At 38.0% G+C, this 21,883-nt stretch overlaps 1 protein-coding gene across 4 annotated transcripts in view; it reads left to right on the forward strand.

Moving 5' to 3' along the window:
- The window catches only part of ITGB6 (integrin subunit beta 6), a 32,813-nt gene that overhangs the window by 7,878 nt on the left and 3,052 nt on the right, over positions 1 to 21,883 (forward strand). For 3 of the 4 annotated variants that reach the window (XM_010169394.1, XM_010169393.1, XM_010169395.1), the window contains 7 exons: positions 246 to 341; positions 5,614 to 5,703; positions 10,781 to 10,915; positions 11,149 to 11,566; positions 12,478 to 12,700; positions 15,246 to 15,343; positions 20,385 to 20,504. In XM_010169394.1, the coding sequence (XP_010167696.1) occupies positions 246 to 341; positions 5,614 to 5,703; positions 10,781 to 10,915; positions 11,149 to 11,566; positions 12,478 to 12,700; positions 15,246 to 15,343; positions 20,385 to 20,504 (1,180 nt within the window). The remainder of the gene's footprint in view (positions 1 to 245; positions 342 to 5,613; positions 5,704 to 10,780; positions 10,916 to 11,148; positions 11,567 to 12,477; positions 12,701 to 15,245; positions 15,344 to 20,384; positions 20,505 to 21,883) is intronic. The other variant, XM_010169396.1, reaches the window with a different exon arrangement.

Here is a 21,883-nt window from a genome sequence, read left to right on the forward strand (position 1 = left end):
GCCAAGTGTCCCAGTATGGGGCTCAGCACTGTACTTTTCTCAGAGGATTTTCCTTAAACACAAGGCGAGGAAATTACATACGCTGTCTTTTATTTTGTATACATGTAGTGCCTAATTACAGTTTATACTATATAGAGAATACAGTGTTAATTATGATCATTTAAATATGTCTCTCATGGGAAATAATTAGCAAATGGGTGCATATGAAAAATGAATTGATGTGGCTCTCTTCTGTTTGTTTGCAGGAGTATCCCACAATTGGACAATTAATTGACAAACTTGTCCAAAACAATGTTTTATTAATTTTTGCTGTAACGAATGAGCAAGTTCACATATATGAGGTGAGCAAACTAAAATGTTCAGTTTTCCAGTATTTGTTTTAGGGTTCACCCTTTTTCATAGCTGATACAGTAATTCTACTATTAAGGACTGAATTCTCTAAGATATTTATGTAATAAAAATAGCTAAGAAATTATATATCAGAGAAAGACTCTTTACTTAGGAAGTGCTTCTTCATGTAATGATTTTTATGTTCTTGGGTAACTTTTAAATTGGACTTCAAGTTTAATCACTAATATTTTAGGTCAAGTATTGTCAGACTAAGCATTGCTGTACTATTCAGTGTAATCATGATTAGCCTTTTGTATTTTGTAAGGCTAGAGAAGGACAGTTGAGTATGTTCTTACTTTCATAAGGCAAAAATATATTCTGAAAAATACATTTGTCTTCACGCTTAACTTTGAGATAACGGGGGGTTTTCCAGCTGACTTGAGAGTTTTTATTAATTTTTCTTTGTTTCTGGGTCTCTTTCCAATGAGACAAATAGGAAAGTAGTGGCAAGATTACAAATAAAAACATGATGGACAAAGTCTTCTTCCCTCATGTATCATTCCTCATGTCCACAGAGGGAAAGCACTTTATTACAGGAATTTTTGACATGAGGATTTGCAGAATCCTGTTCTATGAAGTCATGTCATGGGAAATGGGAGCCAGAAGAGAGGGGAGAGCAGAGGAGCAGTGGTTACAGATATGCAAAATCCGTACTTATAATAAACTGAATATCATTCATACCTGCAGCTCCATCAGTCATCTGTGCAGGCACCTGTTTTCAGACTCCACAGATATAAGCCCTCCTGAAGCCCCAGGCTGCTTTTGGCCTGTTGGTGTTCCAGTTGTGAGCTGATGCAAAGCCACCAATGGCTGCTGAACTGCTTTTTGCAGTGAATGTGAGCAAAAGCCCTTTAAGATCAAATAAGAAGGATATTGACAATTTTTATTTCCTTTTGTGTCCAGTCCTGCTGCTGGGAAGAAACCTTCACTTGGAAAAAGGAATTCTAGATAAGAATTCAGTGAGGATAATAAGGAGGTTTGCAGCCTATGGTTGCCTGTCTGGCCATATACTGCTGCTTAAAGGGGAACAAAGGGAGAGAAATTGTGCCTCAAAAGGAATTCAGGTTGGTTGAGAGGGAGTCAATAGTGGCAATCCTGCTGGTACAATAATCTTGGCTTTCCTAAGGAAAAACGTTCACACAACATTCCTCATTAAAAGCCGAAAGTAAAGGAATGAGAAGAAAAGTGCTCCTGTGGTGTGATAACCACAAGGAAAATAGGAAAAAAAGTGAAGGGAAAAAGAGCCTATGTTACAGTAGAGAAAGCAAATGAGTCCTTGAGGTACTCACTAGTGTGATGGTTTTCTATCCTCTGTGTAACCTGGGGAAGACCCTACCCCAGTGCTTCTCTGACTTGCTCAAGTTATAGAGCCATCTTGAGTAACACTAATACTCCAGGTGTTTGACAAAATTTACAAGAGTCACATCTTTCATAAACTGATTCTTAGATTACAGTCTTGACAAAGAAGGAATCACTTCGCATTTTGGAGCACTGACTGCTTGGCTTTTTTAAAGACTGTATTGAATACTGAGCTGAAGCATGAAAATTTAGATCAACAATAGTAGAAGTCAATCACAAGTGCAGTGGGATTCTATAGCTATAGCATAGATTTAAAAACTTATACTAAATCTCATTATTGCTCAATTTCTTAATCAGGGCCTAATTAATGACAAGTGAAATATTTTCGCTGAATTTACTAGAAGCTGCATGAAGAAGGGCTGTTCTAGGAGGTAGTTTGGAAGTATCTCTTTGATTTACAGAGCCTTATTTTATCCAAAGAAAATTGTCTCTTACTAATGGCATTATATTTTCCCTTGGAAATTGCTGGTGGTCGCACTCAGAGTTGACCAACAATGTTCTTATCAGGGGGTTTCTATTTCGGTACCCCTCTGTCAGTGTTATACCAGTATCAAAGTTATCAAGTGGCACCCTTTGTTCACTGGGAACACTAAATGAAGATTTATATCTAACAAAAAATGCAAGCCATTGTTAATCCAACTGGGGAATGGTTTGTTCTTGTTACTTCCTTTGTTAGAAAATAGAATTGTGACTATCTTCTATCTTGTAGGGTATATAGTAACCCCATTCAATATATTCTATCTGCTGCTTTTATCTTTTCAATACTGCTTTCTGTCACTTATTTGGATAGCTATAGTTGTTATGGTCTGCTTTCTGTCCTCTAAGTGATGTGGAAAATCAGTCAAAGCAAGCGCAAGAATCATATCAGTCTCGTGGCAGTTTTTCCACACTACAGTATACTTTCAAGGGCAAATGCAGGACCTGCGAACAGGACAACAGTGTCATGTTTCCATCTGCGTGATTGAAAATTGTAATATAAATGTAAATAACCAGGTATCCATGCTTAAGTATGTAAAAAAAACAAAGCAAGCCCATGACAAGTTATTATGTTAAGGCCACTGCTCAGATAGCCTGGAAGAGCTGGGAGAGGACCCTAAACTGGCACTTGGGCACAACCATTAAACCACTATTGTCTTGGTGTTTTACTTCTTTTTAAAAAATCCTCAGTGATGTAAATTCTGCAATCTCCCTCAGAAAACCCTCCCAAACTTTTTTATCCTTTGAGGTGGAAAGCCTGTTCCTAAATATCTCATCTCAAAGCTACTTGAACTCAGCATCTAATTATATCAGACCTCAAAATTTACCATTGCTATTTATAATCCAGTTCTTAGGGAGAAACATGCATTAAAATAACTGTGAGGACTAAGAAAGCACCTCTTTAAATAGACTTGATAGATTCCATCAGTCTTAAGTGCAGTGTTCAGACTGTCGATATATCTTTTTATTTCTAGCCCTCTATAATCCCCAACAATTTGGCCCAAAATAATTCAACCATTTTATAGTCTTGATTCTCTTCAAATGAATTTTCAGTTTATCTATTTACATGTATGTTGTAGTTTTGATCCTTCCGTGCAACCAAACAGCTACTGCACACCAATCTAGAAGAGAGGGAAGATTTAGGTTTGATGCTCTCCCCGACCACAAAAAGCAGTCACATGGAAACATTCCAGACCATTCAAAATTAAACGCAAGAGAGGGGAGGAAGTTCCTTACACTGATCCATGATAATTTGAGATTATTTATAAAAAGGATTTTTTTTAAAGTATTTTAAAATATATTAATGCATGCCTAACTTTTTGCCTCATTGGCCTCAGCTGAGTCTTACCAAATCAGCAGGGAATGTTTTTATTCTGTAAAAGCTATTCACTCAAAAAGCATCTGTGGATATCGTGATAATAATGGTATTTTGACAAACTGTGCAAATCCTGTTTTGCTATAAAAGAAAATACCAGTCTTTAAGGTTTCATGAAGTAGTTATTATTGTTGATATTATTTGTTTTCAAGGAGAATTCTTTAAAAAGTTATTAAAACTTAGATGAGGGAAAAGACTCCATCTTTAATCCTGACTGAACAGCCCTTCTTTTGAAACAGAAACTGCTCTTTTTTGGGACAAATTATTTATTTTTATATCATAGGATTGAAAATTGGGTTTTTCAGACTGCATTTCACTGCTGAAAATTGAATTAAAAATACACCGGTCTTCACAGTTGTATAGAATTTCATGTGATTTTTATAAATTTGGCATGACACTATCTGTGATGAAAATTCTTCTACCATTTACACTGCTAAAAGTTAGACATAACCCCACTGAACTCAAATACATGATTGTCACATTTCACTACCATGAATCAGAGTGTATCTATAAAAAGGCAGTTCGTCTTTTAATGAATAGTTGCTAAAAGACTAAATTCCATTACACCCTTTGGATATTTTACGCTGGAGCACTCCAAAAGCATCAGTCCACTTCACGTTGTTAATGGTTAAACAGAAATATGTGCTAAAAGGCAGGGTTTCACCAAGGAACTGGAGATACACGCTTAGACTGGGCTTGCAATGTCACCCTTGTAACACCATGCAGAAAATTTTTGTTCAAAGAGGAAAGATAAGACGAGGTCTTCAGAACAGTATATCCCTGCTGTTTGTTTTGCATGCCACAGATTAAAGGGCGCTATACTTTAAATTCCAGGTTTATCATCTTTTCTTATAATTATCTCCTGAAAGGTCCACGTGTACAAAATGCAGAGTTTCAATATTTTAAGAATCCTTGAGAGAGCAATAATCACAGGAGGAATCAGGAATGCAAAGTTGCCAGCTGTAACATATAATGCAGTTAATCCCACTGATTTACAATAGCACTTCAGAAATCTAATGAATTATAAGTATTCCATACATAATATACACAGTAATCACAGGGCTTTTGGAGCTGTAAAGTATAAGAAGGATATAAGGGTATCAAATCATCCATGCCTATTAATAGCCTTCTGGAATTTTTTTAAAATTAAAATAACAGCATTGATATGATAAATTGCAAAGAAAAATGGATGTCACAATGTGTGTTTTTAATGATGAACACTTATTTTCCAAAGGCACAGGTACAAGCAAGAGAAGTTCATGTAGTTAACAATCAGGCAAGATGAATTTTAATTCAGCATATTTAAAACATAGTTGCTAGATGTCCTGCTAGTATCACAATGCAATCTAATGCAAAAAGAAAAAAAAACCTTATCACTTAAATCAATTGTTCAATCTGCACTATATTATTGACATAAAGTCATCATACAATCAATCATAGCCACAGACCACTGGGATACATGTGGGGTGTTGCATGGACCATAAACCAGCAGCAGTTATTTAAGGGCCTTTGTTCAAAGTTCTTGTAGCCCTTAGTTTAAACTTCTTAATTCCTGGGCCCTCACTAACCAGAATACAAGGTGCTCAGTTGCTTGCAAAGATGAAAAAGTGACTGCTGTTACTGAATGCAGGGTCCAAGACTCTCAAATAGTACAGCAACAGTAGAGCAGCTGAATCTGGTTTTGGTTATTTTTATTAGCAAAAACCACAACTGCTGATGGAATATACTTTCATTCTAAATTTGAAAAATTGTAACTGAAAAATACTATAATGTCAAACTTCCAAGCACGCAGAGGTGATGTGTCCTCTTAATTTTCAGTGAAACTAGCACTTCTCCATAGGACTTTTTCAACAGGACGTGTGTCATTGAATCTGCAAGGGTCCTTGCAGATTGTAACTAAATGTAACTATTATTTATTTTGGTTGGCTCAAATATATTTAATTCTTTTGCAGATGGTAGCTCCTTGTCACCTAGTCTTTTTTAATGCTTTATTATTATTATTTAATTTTCAGAACTATGCAAAACTTATCCCTGGAGCTACTGTTGGACGACTACAGAAGGATTCTGGAAATATTCTGCAGTTGATCATTGCTGCATATCAGGTAAGGTGTTTTCTTCCTGCATGTCGATATTTTATTTGGTGAAAACAAGTGTCTTCTACTCTTTTTCTGCACTGATTATAAGAACATAACTTTTTTATACTTAGGTGATGACCTTAGCAGGACAAGTTTTTTTCACTCTGAGGATTAAGTGATCACAAAAACAAAATTCCTATAACTTTCTGTCATTCCTTAGTTCTGCTGGAATGCTAAATTCACATCAGTGTCTCATCTGTCTTGCCTTCTTCATAGTCCTATATTTCACACCTACTCTCAAGCTTTCTTTAACATAGGTATTCAGGTCTCCCAGTTCAATACCTCGACAAGGACTCAGCTCTCTTCCTGTCTGTAGCTGTCACCAGAGCAGAGGTACAATTGCTCTCCAGGAATATCTGTGGAAAAAAGCACTATCTTGTGCTCAGTGTTCTTCTCTACTTTAGCAATTTGATGCTGCCCCTGTGAGGCTGTTCTGTGGTTTTTAAGAAGCAGAACACAGCAGATGAAATGGGTTTGTTTAGATAATACCCAGACCTGAATGGGTTTGTTTAGGTAATAACAAGAAATACCGTAAAGATGATGGGAACATAAACACAGCGCTCATCTTCAGAGTTTTGTTTGTAAAATGCATCCTGACTGCCTGGTTTTCTTCTCTCAGGGGAAAGTTTTTAGACAGTTTTACATGTCTCTACACAGATATATTAATTTACATATATGCTGATATACATAGATTTCTCTCTTCCCTCTTAGCCCCTTTTTATTAAAAACCTGCTCTACCAGTTGTCTATAATCCCAAACAACTCTTTGAAAAGAGCTTCTGTTTCTTTTCTTTTTTTTTTTTCTTTTTTCTTTTTTTTTTCCCTCCCCCTGCTCTTCCTCCTGTCACCTGAATGAGATGATCATCATTATGCCCAAAATTATTTTGGTCTTAATGATAGGAAGGCAAACCAAATTCTTATAACTCTTGTTAAAGCAATACAACTGGTGAGTTATGATTTTTTAAATTAAACAAAAGATACCAGAAGAGTCTCTACCCTATGGAAAATTAAACAAGCACAGAACTTTAAGGTTAATTTTGGGAGTCTACACATTGTAATTAATTTTGTGGAAAATCTTTACATGAGCAAAGCTATTACTTAATGTCCAGTGGCACCAGGATTTCACTTCTGGAGTCCAACCTATTGCTAGTCACATCTGGTTCCTATTGGGATTTCTTGGGGCTGGCACTCTAACATATAGAAAGAGATTCCTATATTTAACAGCTGAAACACAATTTTGTTGTCCAGTGAATAATGGAAAAACATAAAATAATTGTGCTGGTGCTGTCTCCTGCTGCCTCTGCTGTAACGTTGTGTTAAGTGCAGAACAGTGCTTTCTCTAATTGCAGTGTCATGGCATCTTTTGCCTTGCTGGAACACTGGAAATGTGGAGAGTGCATCCTTGCATCTTCCCCTTAGAGTTATCAATTGTTTATGATTTTTTTTTTCTACTCTCCTTTTTGAACCTACTGATATTTTCAGTCTCCATTGCCTCCTGTGGCAAAAAGGAGTTCAGTTGCACCACATCAAGATATATTTTTCTTTTACCGATTTTAAACTACTCCCTATGCTTTAAAGTTTCACCGAGTGCACCTTAGTTCTGGTGTTGCAGGGTTTGGTGAGTAACAACTCTGCATTCACCTTATCTTCATGTCTTCATGGTTTCATAATATGTTATCACTAAGACACCTTCCACCCTCGCAACCTTCTCTCCAAATTGGAGAATCTCAGCCCAGTCTCTCTTCTCAGCTGCTCCATCCCCTTGGTGACTTTAGCTGACCTCTCCTTACCCTCTCTGACTCCAGTGAGTCCTTCCTGAGATACGGAGACCAGAAGAGCTTGCAGTACACAAGACAGGGCACGCTAAGGTTTATACAGAGTCAAAATCATGCCCTCTGTCTTGTTCTCAGCATCCTTGCTTGTGACATCCAGGACATTGTTGGCTTTTTAGGGCTGTATGCTGAGCAGATCATCTCTCAGAGTTGTCAGTGGTGACCCCGGTGCAGTTCCTCAATTGTTTCAGCTGGTCCCAGGCTCAGCCGTGCTGTGGGCAGCATTTGGAAGGGGCTCTGAGCTTGGTGCTCGCTCCCCTCCCATAGCAGCAGGAAGGCGGCTGCAGGAACGGTGCTCCTGCCTGGTGCTCCTGGCTTCAGGCCATAGCTCGTTGTGTCCTCATTCAGGTACAGCATGTCTAGACCACGCACCAGAGTTGCTCATAGGTTCTTAAAATCCCACATACATTTCAAGATCTACAAAGTGTACAAGTAGCAACATGTCACACTCAAAATTTCCCGGAGCCCATTTGTTACACTTAATCTTAAAGGTTAACAATTTTATTGCTTCATGATTGAACATCTTCCAAGTGGGAAACACTGAAACCCACCTTATTTGATATAAGTGAAGACATCTGAATTTTTTTGGACTGCGAAGGGGAAAATGAGGGTTAACATTCACATGCAAAACAGAAGATCTAAATCTGTTTTTGTCACAGCCCTCTCATGATACTCTCAGCAGAGTAATTCAATGCCTGGTGTCTCTGTTTCTTTACCCACAAGAAAGGAATAAATAATTACTTGCCCCCCAAGAGTAAAGTTAGGCTAAATCTTTTAACACTTTAAAAGTGCTTTCAAGTCTTTGCTTGCTGTACAAACACAAGGTTTGCTAATACCATTCACCATGTGTTGCTATCTAAAAGCTTCATAAAGGAAGTAAGCAAGTTAAGAAAGTCTGAGCTGTCAAAATATTTGTTACAAGGAGTTCTCTTGTTCTTTCCAAGTATGATTCATTTTCTTCTGTAAGCATATTTCTGCCTGCTTTGTTTAACATGGAGTTCTGCATAACTTTGTATTGCAGAGTTGTAGACTAAATTGCATTGTGACAGATTATCAGGCCGTTTGACTACAGTTATTCCAGAATTTTAAAATTTCAGAGAAGTTCTACTTTTTTTTTTCTTTTTTCTTTTTTCAGTGCTTGATTCCCTTTTAACTTACAGGAAAATAAGACCATAAGACCAAAGAAATAATGTATTAGAACAGGACAGGCAACACAAGGGCAGAAGTTTGTAACACTGCTTTGTCTATTATTTCATTCAGAAAATATTTTTAACCACAAATGTTGTTCTGTGAATGGCTTAAAGCTCACAAAACTGTCTGCTATTTGTCCCTAAACTATGGCCAGGCAGCTTAGTAGATTTAGAACACCATTAGAAGTCCTTGCAGATATTAAGATCTAAGAAACTGGAGTTTGTCACAGTTTATGCGTTCAGTTTCAGTGGTGTACAGTGCGTATTTTGACCTCTCACAACAGCAAGGCATGTTCATAATGACCCAGTACAAACACCAGGATTCAAAGTATTAAGACTTGGTGTTCAGCAACATTTAATTTTTTTCACAGTTGCACTGTATTTGAGTCTCATAGTTTTGCAGCTGGTGGAAGAGGGATTATTTGGTGATATGTGCTGTAATGTTAGCACATACCAATATTCACAATTTTGTCTAGAGGATTGCTATATTTGGTCCTTTTGTGAGAGCCCAGCTACTGCAAACAAATTACTTTCTAAGAATCTCTGCACTGTTTCAATAGCAACACAAGCACCTAAATCTAAAACAAATGTGAAAGGAAAAATGGACACATCCATAGCTACCAAGGTTACCAACCTGATGCTGAGTGCACAGTTTTCCTGCTCTGGCTGTGAGCTCTGGGTATTACATGAATGTGTCTTGCACAATGTGTTGCTGTCTTTTATTGAAGTGCTTTGGTTTACTGAGTAGGTTTTCCAAATGAAAGGACATTAAAAAAAAAATCAACAAAAAAACCCCAAAACAACAACAACAAAACCCACCAAACACAACCCTAAGACAAATTTCCAAAGAATCAACGACTTACAAAGGACAGGGAGTTGTTGGCTATGCAGGTTTATACCTATTCTACTTTTAATTTGTTTTACCCCACCAGACCTTTACTCCAGTGAGTCATCTTGATGCCTTTACTAGAGTGACTCACTGAAGTAAGGTCACCAAGCTCCTCATGCTCTAATTGAAGTGCAGGAGGGGGAGGATTTTGTAAAGCAATTAAGCTCAGAAGAGCACAAAGCAGAGTCAGTGAGACTTTTGCTCAGCAATTGCTAAGGTACTTTTGAAAAACTTCCATTTACTGGATCCACAGTCCAGTGAAGTCATAGGGAATTTCCCCATGGTCTGCTATAGACTTTGGATTAAAGCTAAGTCATATAAGCAAAGTTGCTATAAAATATTTTAAAGAGCTAAACATAAAAATTTGGGTGTCAAAGAGTTCAGGAATTAAGTTTTTCACTTAAGAAATGAAAGTTTGGTTGAACAAGTTGATTTAAGAAAGGAGTAAATTTTTGAGTATAACTTGAAATAGCACCGACAGCTCATGAAGCAGGAATTTCTATCGGGAGATGAAAGGAAAGGCGTGAGCTGCCTTGGCTGCGGGAGCTCACCATGGGACTCAGCTCTGGCTCCAGCCTTGGAAACATTGAGCTCAGTCATAAAGGCCCCGCACTGAGGCAAAACTGAGCTCAGAGCCTGCCCTGCCGTCAGAGAGATTGTGAGGTTTGATTCTAACAGCAGAGATAAACAGGGAGCAATATTGACGTAGGCTGGCTAATCAGGAAAAGCCCAGTGCTAGCAATGCAATCAGGGACACAAATCCGTTCCCTGGTAAGACCAGAGCTAAAGGAAAACCTGTATCAGTCACCAGAACACTTAGTGATGAAAGATGATTTAATAAAAGACTGAATTTATTCTCCTGCAAGGGCAGGAAATAAGCCCTGTGACAGCGGATATTAAACTTTAGTTACCACCATTGCTTTCCACTGAAAGCTGGTTCTGTTGGCACTTTCTTTGTTTTGTTTTTTCTCCATTTTTCTTGCAACAGAGAAGTCTGTAAATAAGGTGCTAAACCCAAGAGTTCATTTCTGTATAGGTCTGAATAAGTTTACAATCCACCTTAAACAGACGTGGAGCATTAGCAGCGTGTGGCAGTGTTATCGTTCCATTCATCTCACACATTTTTCCTTTAAGGAGCTGAGGTCTGAGGTGGAGCTGGAGGTCTTGGGAGAGACAGAAGGGCTCAATCTCTCTTTCATGGCCATCTGTAACAACAGGACCCTTTTTCCACATCAGAGGAAATGCTCTCATGTGAAAGTGGGAGACACAGTAAGTAAAAAACAAATTCTCAAAAGACATGAATTCCAGAGAATTTAGGATGCTAAGGTAGAGAGTTTGCTCTTTACCAAATAATCTTCCTCCAAACAAGTCATTAAAAAAGCAGGTGTTATCTACAACCTGCTTGCCTGGTGGTATTTAAACTTCTTGTTCTGTCCTGTCCATGTGCTTCCAGTGTCCTCTGCAGACCTGCAGCTCTGAACAGCAACCATTTTCTCCTCCAGGTCTCTTTCAATGTGACTGTAAGTCTCTCCTCTTGTGAAAAAACTAGAAGGCACATTGTGGTAAAACCAGTGGGGCTCAGTGACACACTGGAAATAGAAATTCATCCCCAATGCAGCTGTAACTGTCAGGCAAAGGCCGAGATGAACAGCCCGAAATGCAACAAAGGGAAAGGATCGTTCGAGTGCGGGGTGTGCGTCTGCCGCCCGGGGTACGTGGGGCCACACTGCGAGTGCAACGAGAGCTCCCTCGGCGCCAGCTCCTGCAAGGGCTCAGGGGAGCAGAGTTCCTGCAGCGGGAGAGGGGACTGCTACTGTGGGCAGTGCCTCTGCCACCCATCCCTGTACGGAAAGGTGTATGGACCACGCTGCGAGTGCGACGACTTCTCCTGTGTGAGACACAGAGGGCTCCAGTGCGGAGGTACCGTCCCTTGGCGCTGTTTTTAGCATCTACATTTTAGAGCTTTATTGTCTCACTATTAGGTATGAGCTTGTGAATCCATATTTTCATCATATAATCAATAATCTGTATAAAGTGTAATTTACTATTTCTGAACAATCTTTATACTTAAGAAACAATTCTTAATGCTATTTTCAAATTTTAAAGTGACAAACCACTCCATAGCTAGTCTAAGTGTTCATGGATTTATTGGAGAATATCAGCTACCCTCACACTGGGTCAGATTTTTAATGGCTGTAGCTGATTGTAGCTCCAAGGAAGTTCAGGTATGTATATTGACATATATTGGTGTTAGCCAGTGTACAATTTCACTCTAACATAATTATCAAAGCATAGCAAACTTAATTAATAAATCTTAGTAACTTTTCAGATAATTGTGATATTTTTATAATTTTAACCCAGTAACCTCAATGATTTTGGTTTATCTTAGTAAGATATAATCAGAATTCGAGAACTTGTATTTATAATTTTTTTCCTGTGCCATACCATTATAAATTAGAAGTGATTCTACTGAAACAATGGGAATAGCATTAAACTGGCAGGAACCAGCCATGAGAATATGCTGAATAGATCGGCTGAAATTATGCTGCTATAAATGAAAGAGGATTTACTCATTAGATTGTGCAATGTCGGGAGATAAGATCTGTGTGGAAGACCCCAGTAGAGAGAATGGAGCTGTACTGGCTTATAGCCAGTCTAAGTGAAAATTTGATCCTCTGGCTTAAAACTGAAAATGCTGGGGGAGGAAGATGTTTAAGAGTGAGAAGAGTTGGAGAGGGGGAAATATCTGCTATTAAGGAGAATTATTGTATAGGCCATCATTCAGATTCTTATTAAGAGATTAATTTGAAGTATAATATATGTTTTCCCAGGCAATGGTGACTGTGATTGTGGGGAATGCGTGTGCCACAGTGGATGGACTGGTGAATACTGTAATTGCACAACTGACACCAGCGCCTGCGTTGCTGAGGATGGGACGCTGTGCAATGGGAGAGGCGAATGCCTCTGTGGGTCCTGTGCTTGCACCCATCCAGGGGCTTCAGGACAAATGTGTGAAAAATGCCCTCTCTGTGGTGACCCTTGCAGTTCCAGGCGGTAATGTGCTGGTTTTATGTCTCTGATGTTTGTATCATCCAGGTATCTACCTCCTATACTGCCTCAGCGGTGTGCTTACTGCCGCTACTGTAAATTGGATTTACAAACCAGAACCCAAGACCCTCTTTGCCCTTCGAGAGGGGTAGTTGTAACTCATACATCAGCCATTTTTCAGCGTTACTCTTTTATACAAGAGCTTTATGGAAAACAATTTAATTACCTTCAAGCAGCACAAGTAAAACATCACGCTTCCACTGCTGTCCCTGGCTGTACAGCTAATCAGAATGGTGGTCTTATATGATAACATCAGACAAAACCAGATGAACCTCCTTCTGGTTCACACTACAGAATGGAAGCATCCCAGCATAGCTGCTACAGCAAAAATGAGGATTCACAGTAAAATTTTGCATTTGCATTACCATTCTCATGTGAATTAGTAAGGTCACGCTGTCTGCTCAAGCTTTACATGTGCAAATTCATAGTCCAAATTCAGTTAAGTTTAGTTGAATTAAAGAGGTCCAACTATGATAAACAAGGTCACAGTCTGTGGATGAATTCACTGGGTAGCTGTATGTCACATATAAATTGATGATAAACTGATTGTAAATGGTGAAACATCTTCTGTTCACTGAGCATAAAAAATTCATGCAGCTTTCCTGCTGTGATGTGTGGTACATGCTGCAGTGCACAATAGGAAAAGCAACCAGAAATTCGTGTGACATAAAGCTGACCAGTCTAAGTACACCTATGTTTCTGGTTGTATTATGTGAGCTCTTGTAGGGCTAAAGTCAGTCCAAAATGAGTAGGCTTCAGTAGAAATTTAAGATAGAAGTTGAATTAGGCTTCACAGAATACATTATTAATGACTCTGGTTTTGTTTGCTGAGCGCCGAGTCAGTGTAAGTTGCATTAATGTTGCATGATGACGTTATGCCTACTTATTTAGAGTTGAGGCCCATTTCTCTTCCATACCAGCTCTCTGACAATGTATGTTCATGCCTGTCATTGCAGTCTACACTATATCTGAAATGGGAAGCTGTTCTGTGGTGCATGATTTAATTGTCATTTATGTTAGTGATAAATTGGACCTACAAAACCAAGCCAAATAGTTTCTTCAAAGCTTTAAGTAAAGAAAACTTCTGCATGCAACTGCTCCAAATACAAAGGACAATGCTGCTGCTTTGCTCTGCCCAGTTTGGTAGAGAATGCAAAATATAAAGTTACATGTTGGGCATCACATTAGCCTATTTAAACATGCATATTGTTTGAAGCATTAGATCCTTTCTCTCTACTGCAGTCACTTCCCTTGCTGAAATGCAGGGCAAGGAAAGCCAAAAGAGAGAGAACATTGGGAATACCTGGGTAGGGTAACTGAGAGAGCTGAAAGACCAGGTCAGAGGGGATTGAGATGAATGACTAGGCAGCTGAAAAAAAGGGTGTTAGTATGCGAAAACATGGCAAATATGAAAAAAACAACAACAACACTGAATTTGAGATAGAGGCTATCCCATTACCCACTTGCTTTTCCTATTCACCATCTCCAGAGCAAGTGATAAGGTCATCTCCATCCCATGAAGATAATCTCAACAGCCTCAGTGTATTCCCATGGATATGTGTAGCTCAGTGCAACAGATGATCAAAGGGCTTTTTGGATGTTTTAATGCAGTTCTTATTTTTCCTTTTCTTTAAGCAGTCAGTCCTTCAGGCTGCTTCTCAGAGTCTCAGCCCCTCAATATGGCTGAAGGTATTTGTGAAGAATCATCATGACACATTTTGCATGAAAAAAAATTCTTATATGAATTCTGTTCATTGTTTCCTCTTTCCATGAATGAACTCTGGATTTATTAAAATCCTCACTGAATTTCTGGGAAGACTTTCAGGGACTTCTAAAGGAATTGTTTTAGATGCTGTGTTTTAAAATAATATTCTTGTCATTCCACCATTAAACAAAGTAAATAATTTTCTAATAAATTGCATTAGTATAATTAGCATCTAAGTAAGTAATTCCTGAGACAAGTAATCACATCCAAGAGACATCTGTAGAGAAAACTGAATAGTGTTTTAATATTATTCAATAGACTTTCAACAAAGGAAGACACAGTAGGCGCCCCAGCTTGATCTCTCTGAAGTTGATTTCAGATACTATTAATCTGATAGGCATTCCTTTGGCTGGTATTTAATGTGAGCTTAGTTCAGGATATTTATTTTTTAAAATGAATGTTATGCGTGAGTAACCCCTTGTCTTTGATAGACCTACATGAATAATGTTGCCTGGGGTTCTGTCTGGTAGCTAATAAGCTGGGGGAGAAAAGAGGACAAGAGAGAGCTTATGCACAATACCTTTATTCAGGTGGCTTTTTTTGGTTTTGTTTGGTTGGGGTTTTTTTTTGGTGGCAATACCTATCATATTTCTGAGAACTACTGTATCCATAGCACAAGACCTTTTGTTTAGCTTCTTTTTAAAGTGCAGATGCATACATATTGGCTTTTATATTGTTCCTTTGTGACAGGCAGAGATTGATGAGCCGCTGAATTATTTTCCACAGGAGCTGTGTGGAATGTCACTTGGCTTCCGATGACAATTCACTGGGAGAATGCAGCGAAAAATGCAAATTGGTTGATGCAACTGTCAGCACTGCAGAGGGTTTGTACACTCAGTCTTCCTTTTCTGTGTGTGATCATTTCCACTTTCAGTAGCCTTATTTTTCTTCCGTGGAATTATATTAGGGATCATACGGCAATTGCTATCTGTCTATGGTTCTCGTGGTACATAGGAAATGCAGATCAGGGCTGGTATTACCCCTCCAAGTTAATTAACTCACTGGATCACACCTACTTTCTACACAGTTTATGTGAGAAGGGACAGAATTTAATAAATACCAGTTCTTGCAAATCAGTGGCTGATGAAAGCCCCTGAGGTTAAGTCACGCCTGCACCATGAGTTCCAGTGCGGCTTCTTTTACCATGCAAATCCAAAACCTGACTCCAGTCCTTATGCAGACTCTTGATTACAGTTGGCAACTAGACACAGCCCTTTAACCTGTGGCAAAGACTTCTGCTTCTTGTCAGGTTTTATTGAGACATTCCTAGTATCCTAAACACTAAGCACATCTTTCAGTTGCTCATTGTAATTCAAAACTGCCCTCCATCAATGGGAATTTCTGGAATAGGAATTAACCTTGAATAAAATAGTGCTCTTAGGGAAAAAAACAAACAAACAAACAAAAAACCAACTTTAAATTAAATACTACATCAAAGTCTTTTTCTTTCTTGTAGAGGAAGGTGCTTGCCTGTACAATAGGCAGTCTGTATTTATTCTTATGGTAAATCTAACTCCAATCCTATGGCAAAATGCCAGTTGTTAGGTGAGGCAGGACATAGGTGCATATATCCACACCACAGATGTAAACATAAGCATTAAATCAGACAATTGTAAAAGTTAGCTGCATTCACATCTAAGGATTGTGCCTGCAAACTGTTGTAAGCCCGTCTAGAGCTGTGTATGTGCATGAATCTCACTGACACGCTTCCTCCCAACAAACCTACACCTTTTGATTTTGATGACATTATGCCATAATATAGAGCTCAAAAGTTGCAAATATTGCCCTTGTAAGGAAAACTGATTCTAATTTTGTATTTTTATTAAAATTATTATGATACTTTGCCTTTCTAGACATCAGTATTTGCTTAAAAATATAAAAATGTCTTTAGAAGCTTCAAAAACATATGACCACTTTTATTGTATCTCTGTAATTAGTAATGTTTTCAGGTTGCTCTTGCCAGATGGCAGATATTTGTAGCTAGGAATATATAAGACATTCCACTTTCAAATATAATGAATACTAATCAAGAGCGGGAACAGTCACTTACATGGCTCTGTTCCCACACACAGAGGTCACAGGAATACGAGCATGACAGCATCACCTGCTGTTCCTGCTTATTTCCCACTTTTTCATGTCCTGTGATTTCCTGATTGGGACTGTCAGCTAATTCTTTATCTGCAGCAGTTACTGCAACTGCTGTAGTGCAGGCTGGATGCTGGATAACTGTTCCTATCCTAAATCCTATTAAAAAAAAAAAAAAAAAAAAAAAGCTGTTGCAAACTGTGTTTTATCTTAAAAGCTTGTGTAATAGCTCAAAGGATTGTTTTTTTGGTAGCCTCATTAAGAACTCCTGAGGGGAAAAAATAATCTTGAAAATAATAATTTAAAAAATCCTAAAATCAAAACAATATTACCTAAACAAACAAACCCTAGACCACCACATAGTATTTAAGAGAGATTATTGAGCAACTTCATATGGTGGCATACTGCTTCTTTCTGGTTTAGATTTCTTTTTTTTTTAATTCTTCAAGACTTTTTGAAACCTGGAAATACTCTTGGTTATATAAAATACTAGCACTTAAAGTTTTACTTTCTCTTTTGCACTCGTACATTGCAACACAATGACTGGAACTGTGGAGCAATAAAAAAAGCATAGGCTTTACACTTTCCTGTTTCCTGAGAACGCCTGTTTTAGCCTCTGAGCTGTGCCTTTCAGGGTTCCTCTTCCTGCTCCCTGCAGCAGGGTCACCTCTGGCTGGGGATCCATCAGGGCGTGGGATGGCACAGCAGGTCCAGAGGTGCTGATGGCTTCGCGGCTCCTGAGCTTATCTCCACAGCAGGCAACACTTTTTAATATTTATTTTAATCCATGTTTAGTATTTGAACATTAAATCAGGCTAATCCGCCCTTTGCCAGATGAGCGTAAGAGGAGCCCTTGTTGCTCTACTCGCTACCCAGGAGGAACCACAATTCCTAAAAAGTGGCTCCTGCCACCACCCCGGCCACAGGGCACCTGGCTGCTCCTGCTACAAACCCAACAGGGACAGGTACACTCTCTTTGGAGAAACAGAGCTTTTCCTATCCCATGGTGTTGACATTGCACAAATTCCCAGTGCAGTAACAAAGTGGATGCTGGAACCTGAATAAACCTCTGTATCAGTGCTGCTCTGTTTTTCTGACTCAGTGAGAAGAAACTGTTCAAAAAAAAAGCATTTTGTTGAGCAAAAGACAAACAAGGAAGGGCATAATGACATTTAAATTTATATGCTTTTTGTTGTTGTTGTTGAATCTTTTATTTAAGAGTCTGTTAGGAAACAGTCTTTCAAACTTTGAAGCTCCAGCTTGCCACTGTTACCCAATTCTTTTTCCAGTATGACTCCAGCAGTTTCAAATACCATTGAAATTAATAGAATTATGCTGCAGGCAGAAGTGGGAAAAGTATGATGATTCACTGCAGATACACATACACAGGTGTAAATTACAGGGGTTTACCTACCTAGGTAAATTTTTGTGCTGATGAACTGAAAATAAGCTGTGCAATAGTCTCTCTTCATGATCCCTCATCCTAAAAATAACATCAGAGAAATTAAAATATTAAATATAAGCTGGGTTTTGAATAGCTTGAACTGGTATCTTTGCTTTCATTTCCACATCCTTGCACATAATCAGATTTCTGCTCCCCTTTGTCTCAAATTATGACATTAAATTAAAAATTACAATTTTAAAATAACTAATATATTTGCAGTTACTGCTCTCTGGATGATTTTTGGAATATGCCTGCAAGTTTTCCTCTTTTTTTTTATCTCCTTTTTTTTTTTTTTTTTTTTTTTTTTGAGCAAACTGACATTCTTTGGATCTGCTTGCCTAAAAGAGTTGGGAAACAACAAATATTGCAGAAGTTGTGACAATGTTACTGGAATTGTGACCTGGCAATGAGCATCATTAATTCAGTATACTCAGTCTGCAGTTTGTGGCCCTTCTAACAAAACCAAATCTTCTCAAACCAACAAGTTTTGTCTGCCTGTCACCTTGATAGAAAACACATTGCTTTGCCACCAAGGACAGGCAACAGGTTAAATACAATATTATCACAAATCAAGAGCATGTTTCCATTAAAATCCAACCACATATGATCCTTTTTATAAAAAGGAGAGAAGATGACTGTAGGGTTGTCAACTATTTATACTTTCATATTTTCTATGGTGTTTAATGTTTTCTAGAAGAACAAACCTTATGATAATAAGCAATATGGGGAAAAAAAAAAAAAAAAAAGAAGAAAGAAAGAAAAGTGAGCACTTACTATTCTACCTGAAATGAGGTTGTAGTGAAGTTGTCTCTTCTTCCAAGTAACTAGTGATAGAACAAGAAGAAATGGCCTCAAGTTGCGCCAAGGGAGGTTCAGATTGGATGTCAGGAAAAATTTCTTCACTGAAAGGGTTATTGGGCACTGGAATAGGCTGCCTAGGGAGGTGGTTGGGTCACCATCCCTGGAGGTATTTAAAAGACAGGTAGATAGGGTGCTCGGAGATATGGTTTAATAGTGGATAGGTATGGTTGGACTCAATGATCTCAAAGATCTTTTCCATACAAATGATTCTATTATTCTTTATGTACCATAAGTTTCTTTAAAATCCATATTCCTATCTGATTCCTACTTTACATTTCATTACTCTTCATATTAAAGTTTGAGGACTTAAGATTTTTAGCACAGTTGCTTATGAAATTTCAGTAAGAGTTTTGCATGGGTAAGAAATAATGGAGAGTGACAATTATTTTTAAAGATATGTTTAAGAAGCTTGTTGTTTTTTTCTTACCTCTAAAAACAAAACCTAAGACATTTTTCCTAAAAATGTATTGAAAAACATATCTAGATTTCCAATGCTATTCAGATTGTGGGTTATATGGATACATAATAAGCATTCAGCCCCAGAGATATTATTGCACATGGTTATAAGGTCAGATATTTTTGCCTTGTAAAAATATTATATAATGGTTACACTCCAGATTACAGCATTTCTGGCTCTGAACCTGTAGTCTCAAATTTCGATCATCTTGCTTTATATTGTCCCTCACAGCCAGATTCCTCTTGTCTTCCTGCTACCTTTGAATTAACTTTTCTCAGCAGAAAAGGTTTCCCAGTTAAGAATCATCTGGAAAAAAAAAAAGGATGAAGTTTTTGTGCAGATCTACATTAAATGGACAGACAAGTAAATGGGAGCAGACTGTCATCTCGGGTCACTTTTTATCTGCTTCCCCTGGAATCACATTACAAAGATCCCAGTATCACAATTTTCTGTTATTAATCTATATTTACTGTTGTGACAGTACTGGACACTGGACACACTAATCTTGAGAGGGCTATTGTGGAAGAAATAAATAAATAGCAGCCCTTTTAACAGTATCCATTGCTGTTTGATGTATGCATATCTACTTCTGAAACACAATCTTGACACAGTAGGAGTAGCTGTAAACCAAAGAGAACATACTGTTTACTTTGTCCTGTAACTGGGGATGATTACATTTCCTAGACAGCTGGTGGTAAAGCATCTCGGAAGCACTTTCAATACATTGAAATTCACAGTACATTAGATTAATAAGGTGCACTAGATGGTCAGTGCAGATTGACAACACCTGGATCAGCTCTTCAGAAATATAAGTGAAAAATTGGAAACAAAACAAAGCTTGGGCTGGAAGAAAGGTCGTAACATTTAGTAGAAATTCTGAGGGTATTTCTGCTTTCATCTTTTACTCATTACCATCCACAGGTGAGGCTGTGACAAACATGATGCCAGCAGTCTCTCTTGTTATTACATGTTAAATTTCATTTGATCTGAGGAATGACATTTTTCCCTCCCTCTGCAGATTATTCAGAGGATAAATCCATTCCCTGCTCTTTGCAAGGAGAAAATGAATGCATAACCACATTTCTGCTAGCTATGGATGAACAGGGAAGAACAGTCATTCATAGCATAGGACAGAAAGGTAAGTAGTGAATATTGCTTTTTCTATGTGAAATCTGATTGAAAAACACAGTCAGGGTGAGCTGAGCTCTTTTAAGCAGCACTGCACCTCCTTGTGTTTGTAGCTTTCCTCTGCCCAGCCAAAAGAGCACATGCTCAAGTACTTATCTAATGTGGCAGTAAAATAAATACTTGGCCTTTCATGAAAGATGGGCAGGATAATCCCTGGGCTGCAAGAGTAAGTTAACTTTTCTAAAACACTGTGCAATTCTAAGATCATGATATCAAATGCCATTTGTGTTATATGAGAAAACTATGATTCACTTTGAAATTATATGTATTTCATAGATGGACCAATATCCAAAAGACTATTTGATTGGTTATACCTGATGAAACTCTAAAATATATTTATAATTACACTTAATTTTGCAGTACCATTAAGTTTTGAATATTTTGCATAACTAACAAATATTCAACAGATCTCTTTATATCCTTTCATTTAACATTACTTCTTTATTTACTGCTTTTTAACTACTGATTTTTCATGACAGCTCGTAATCATGTAGGACAGGAGAGAACACAGATACCACCTTTTAGCTGACAAACAGTTTAGGGGTTTTTTGGTTTTGGGGTTTTTTTTTTACACACCCTGTGTCTCAGTGCTAAAATGTTAGTTATGTTTTAGGGAAAGCCATGCAGATTTGTAACCTTGTTCTGTTGGCACAAATGGAGTTTATTTTGTTAACCCTTTGTGTAACCTTTCTCCAGCATACCTGTGAGAATGAAAGTGATTTCACTGCACAAAAAAGCAACTTCTACCACAGGAACAGTAGTCTGGTTTTGTATAGGTTACAATTACCACAAAAAGGGCTGTAACAAAGCTAGTACTAAAGAAGCACATCCCTTTGTAAACTATAGCCCTAAGACTCAAGAATTTAAGGGTAAGGTTTATCTTTATTAAATATATTTACTATGCATTTTAAGTAGATCTGGAAAAAAAAAATGAAAGAAAAGTGAAAGAAATATCTTAAGGAAGGCACAGTTCATTAAATCATTAAATGTTGTGTAATGGCCCTCCCACAACTCTACAGTAACCAGCTTTGCTGTCATCTCCTGTTCTGCTCCCGGGCCTCAAAACTGTTGTGCTGTGGTATCTGCGATGCATGCAAACATGAACTTAGATGAAGCCTCTAGAAATGCTCTAGAAATTGATTTCATTTATGGAACTGAAGTCAAAACGGCACCAGCTGCACCAGTAGCCAGGGCATTAACCCACTGCTCAAACCTGTCCCCTCAGAATTAGCTAAATGATGACATAAAGCAAAAAAGTAATGTGAAATACAATCATGTAAGCCAAATAAGACTGAAATTAATTTTTCAATGTCCTTAAACCATGGTTCA

This window comes from Antrostomus carolinensis, unplaced genomic scaffold (assembly GCF_000700745.2).
Source record: "Antrostomus carolinensis isolate BGI_N321 unplaced genomic scaffold, ASM70074v2 scaffold11366, whole genome shotgun sequence".
In the NCBI taxonomy this organism is placed as follows: Eukaryota; Metazoa; Chordata; class Aves; order Caprimulgiformes; family Caprimulgidae; genus Antrostomus; species Antrostomus carolinensis.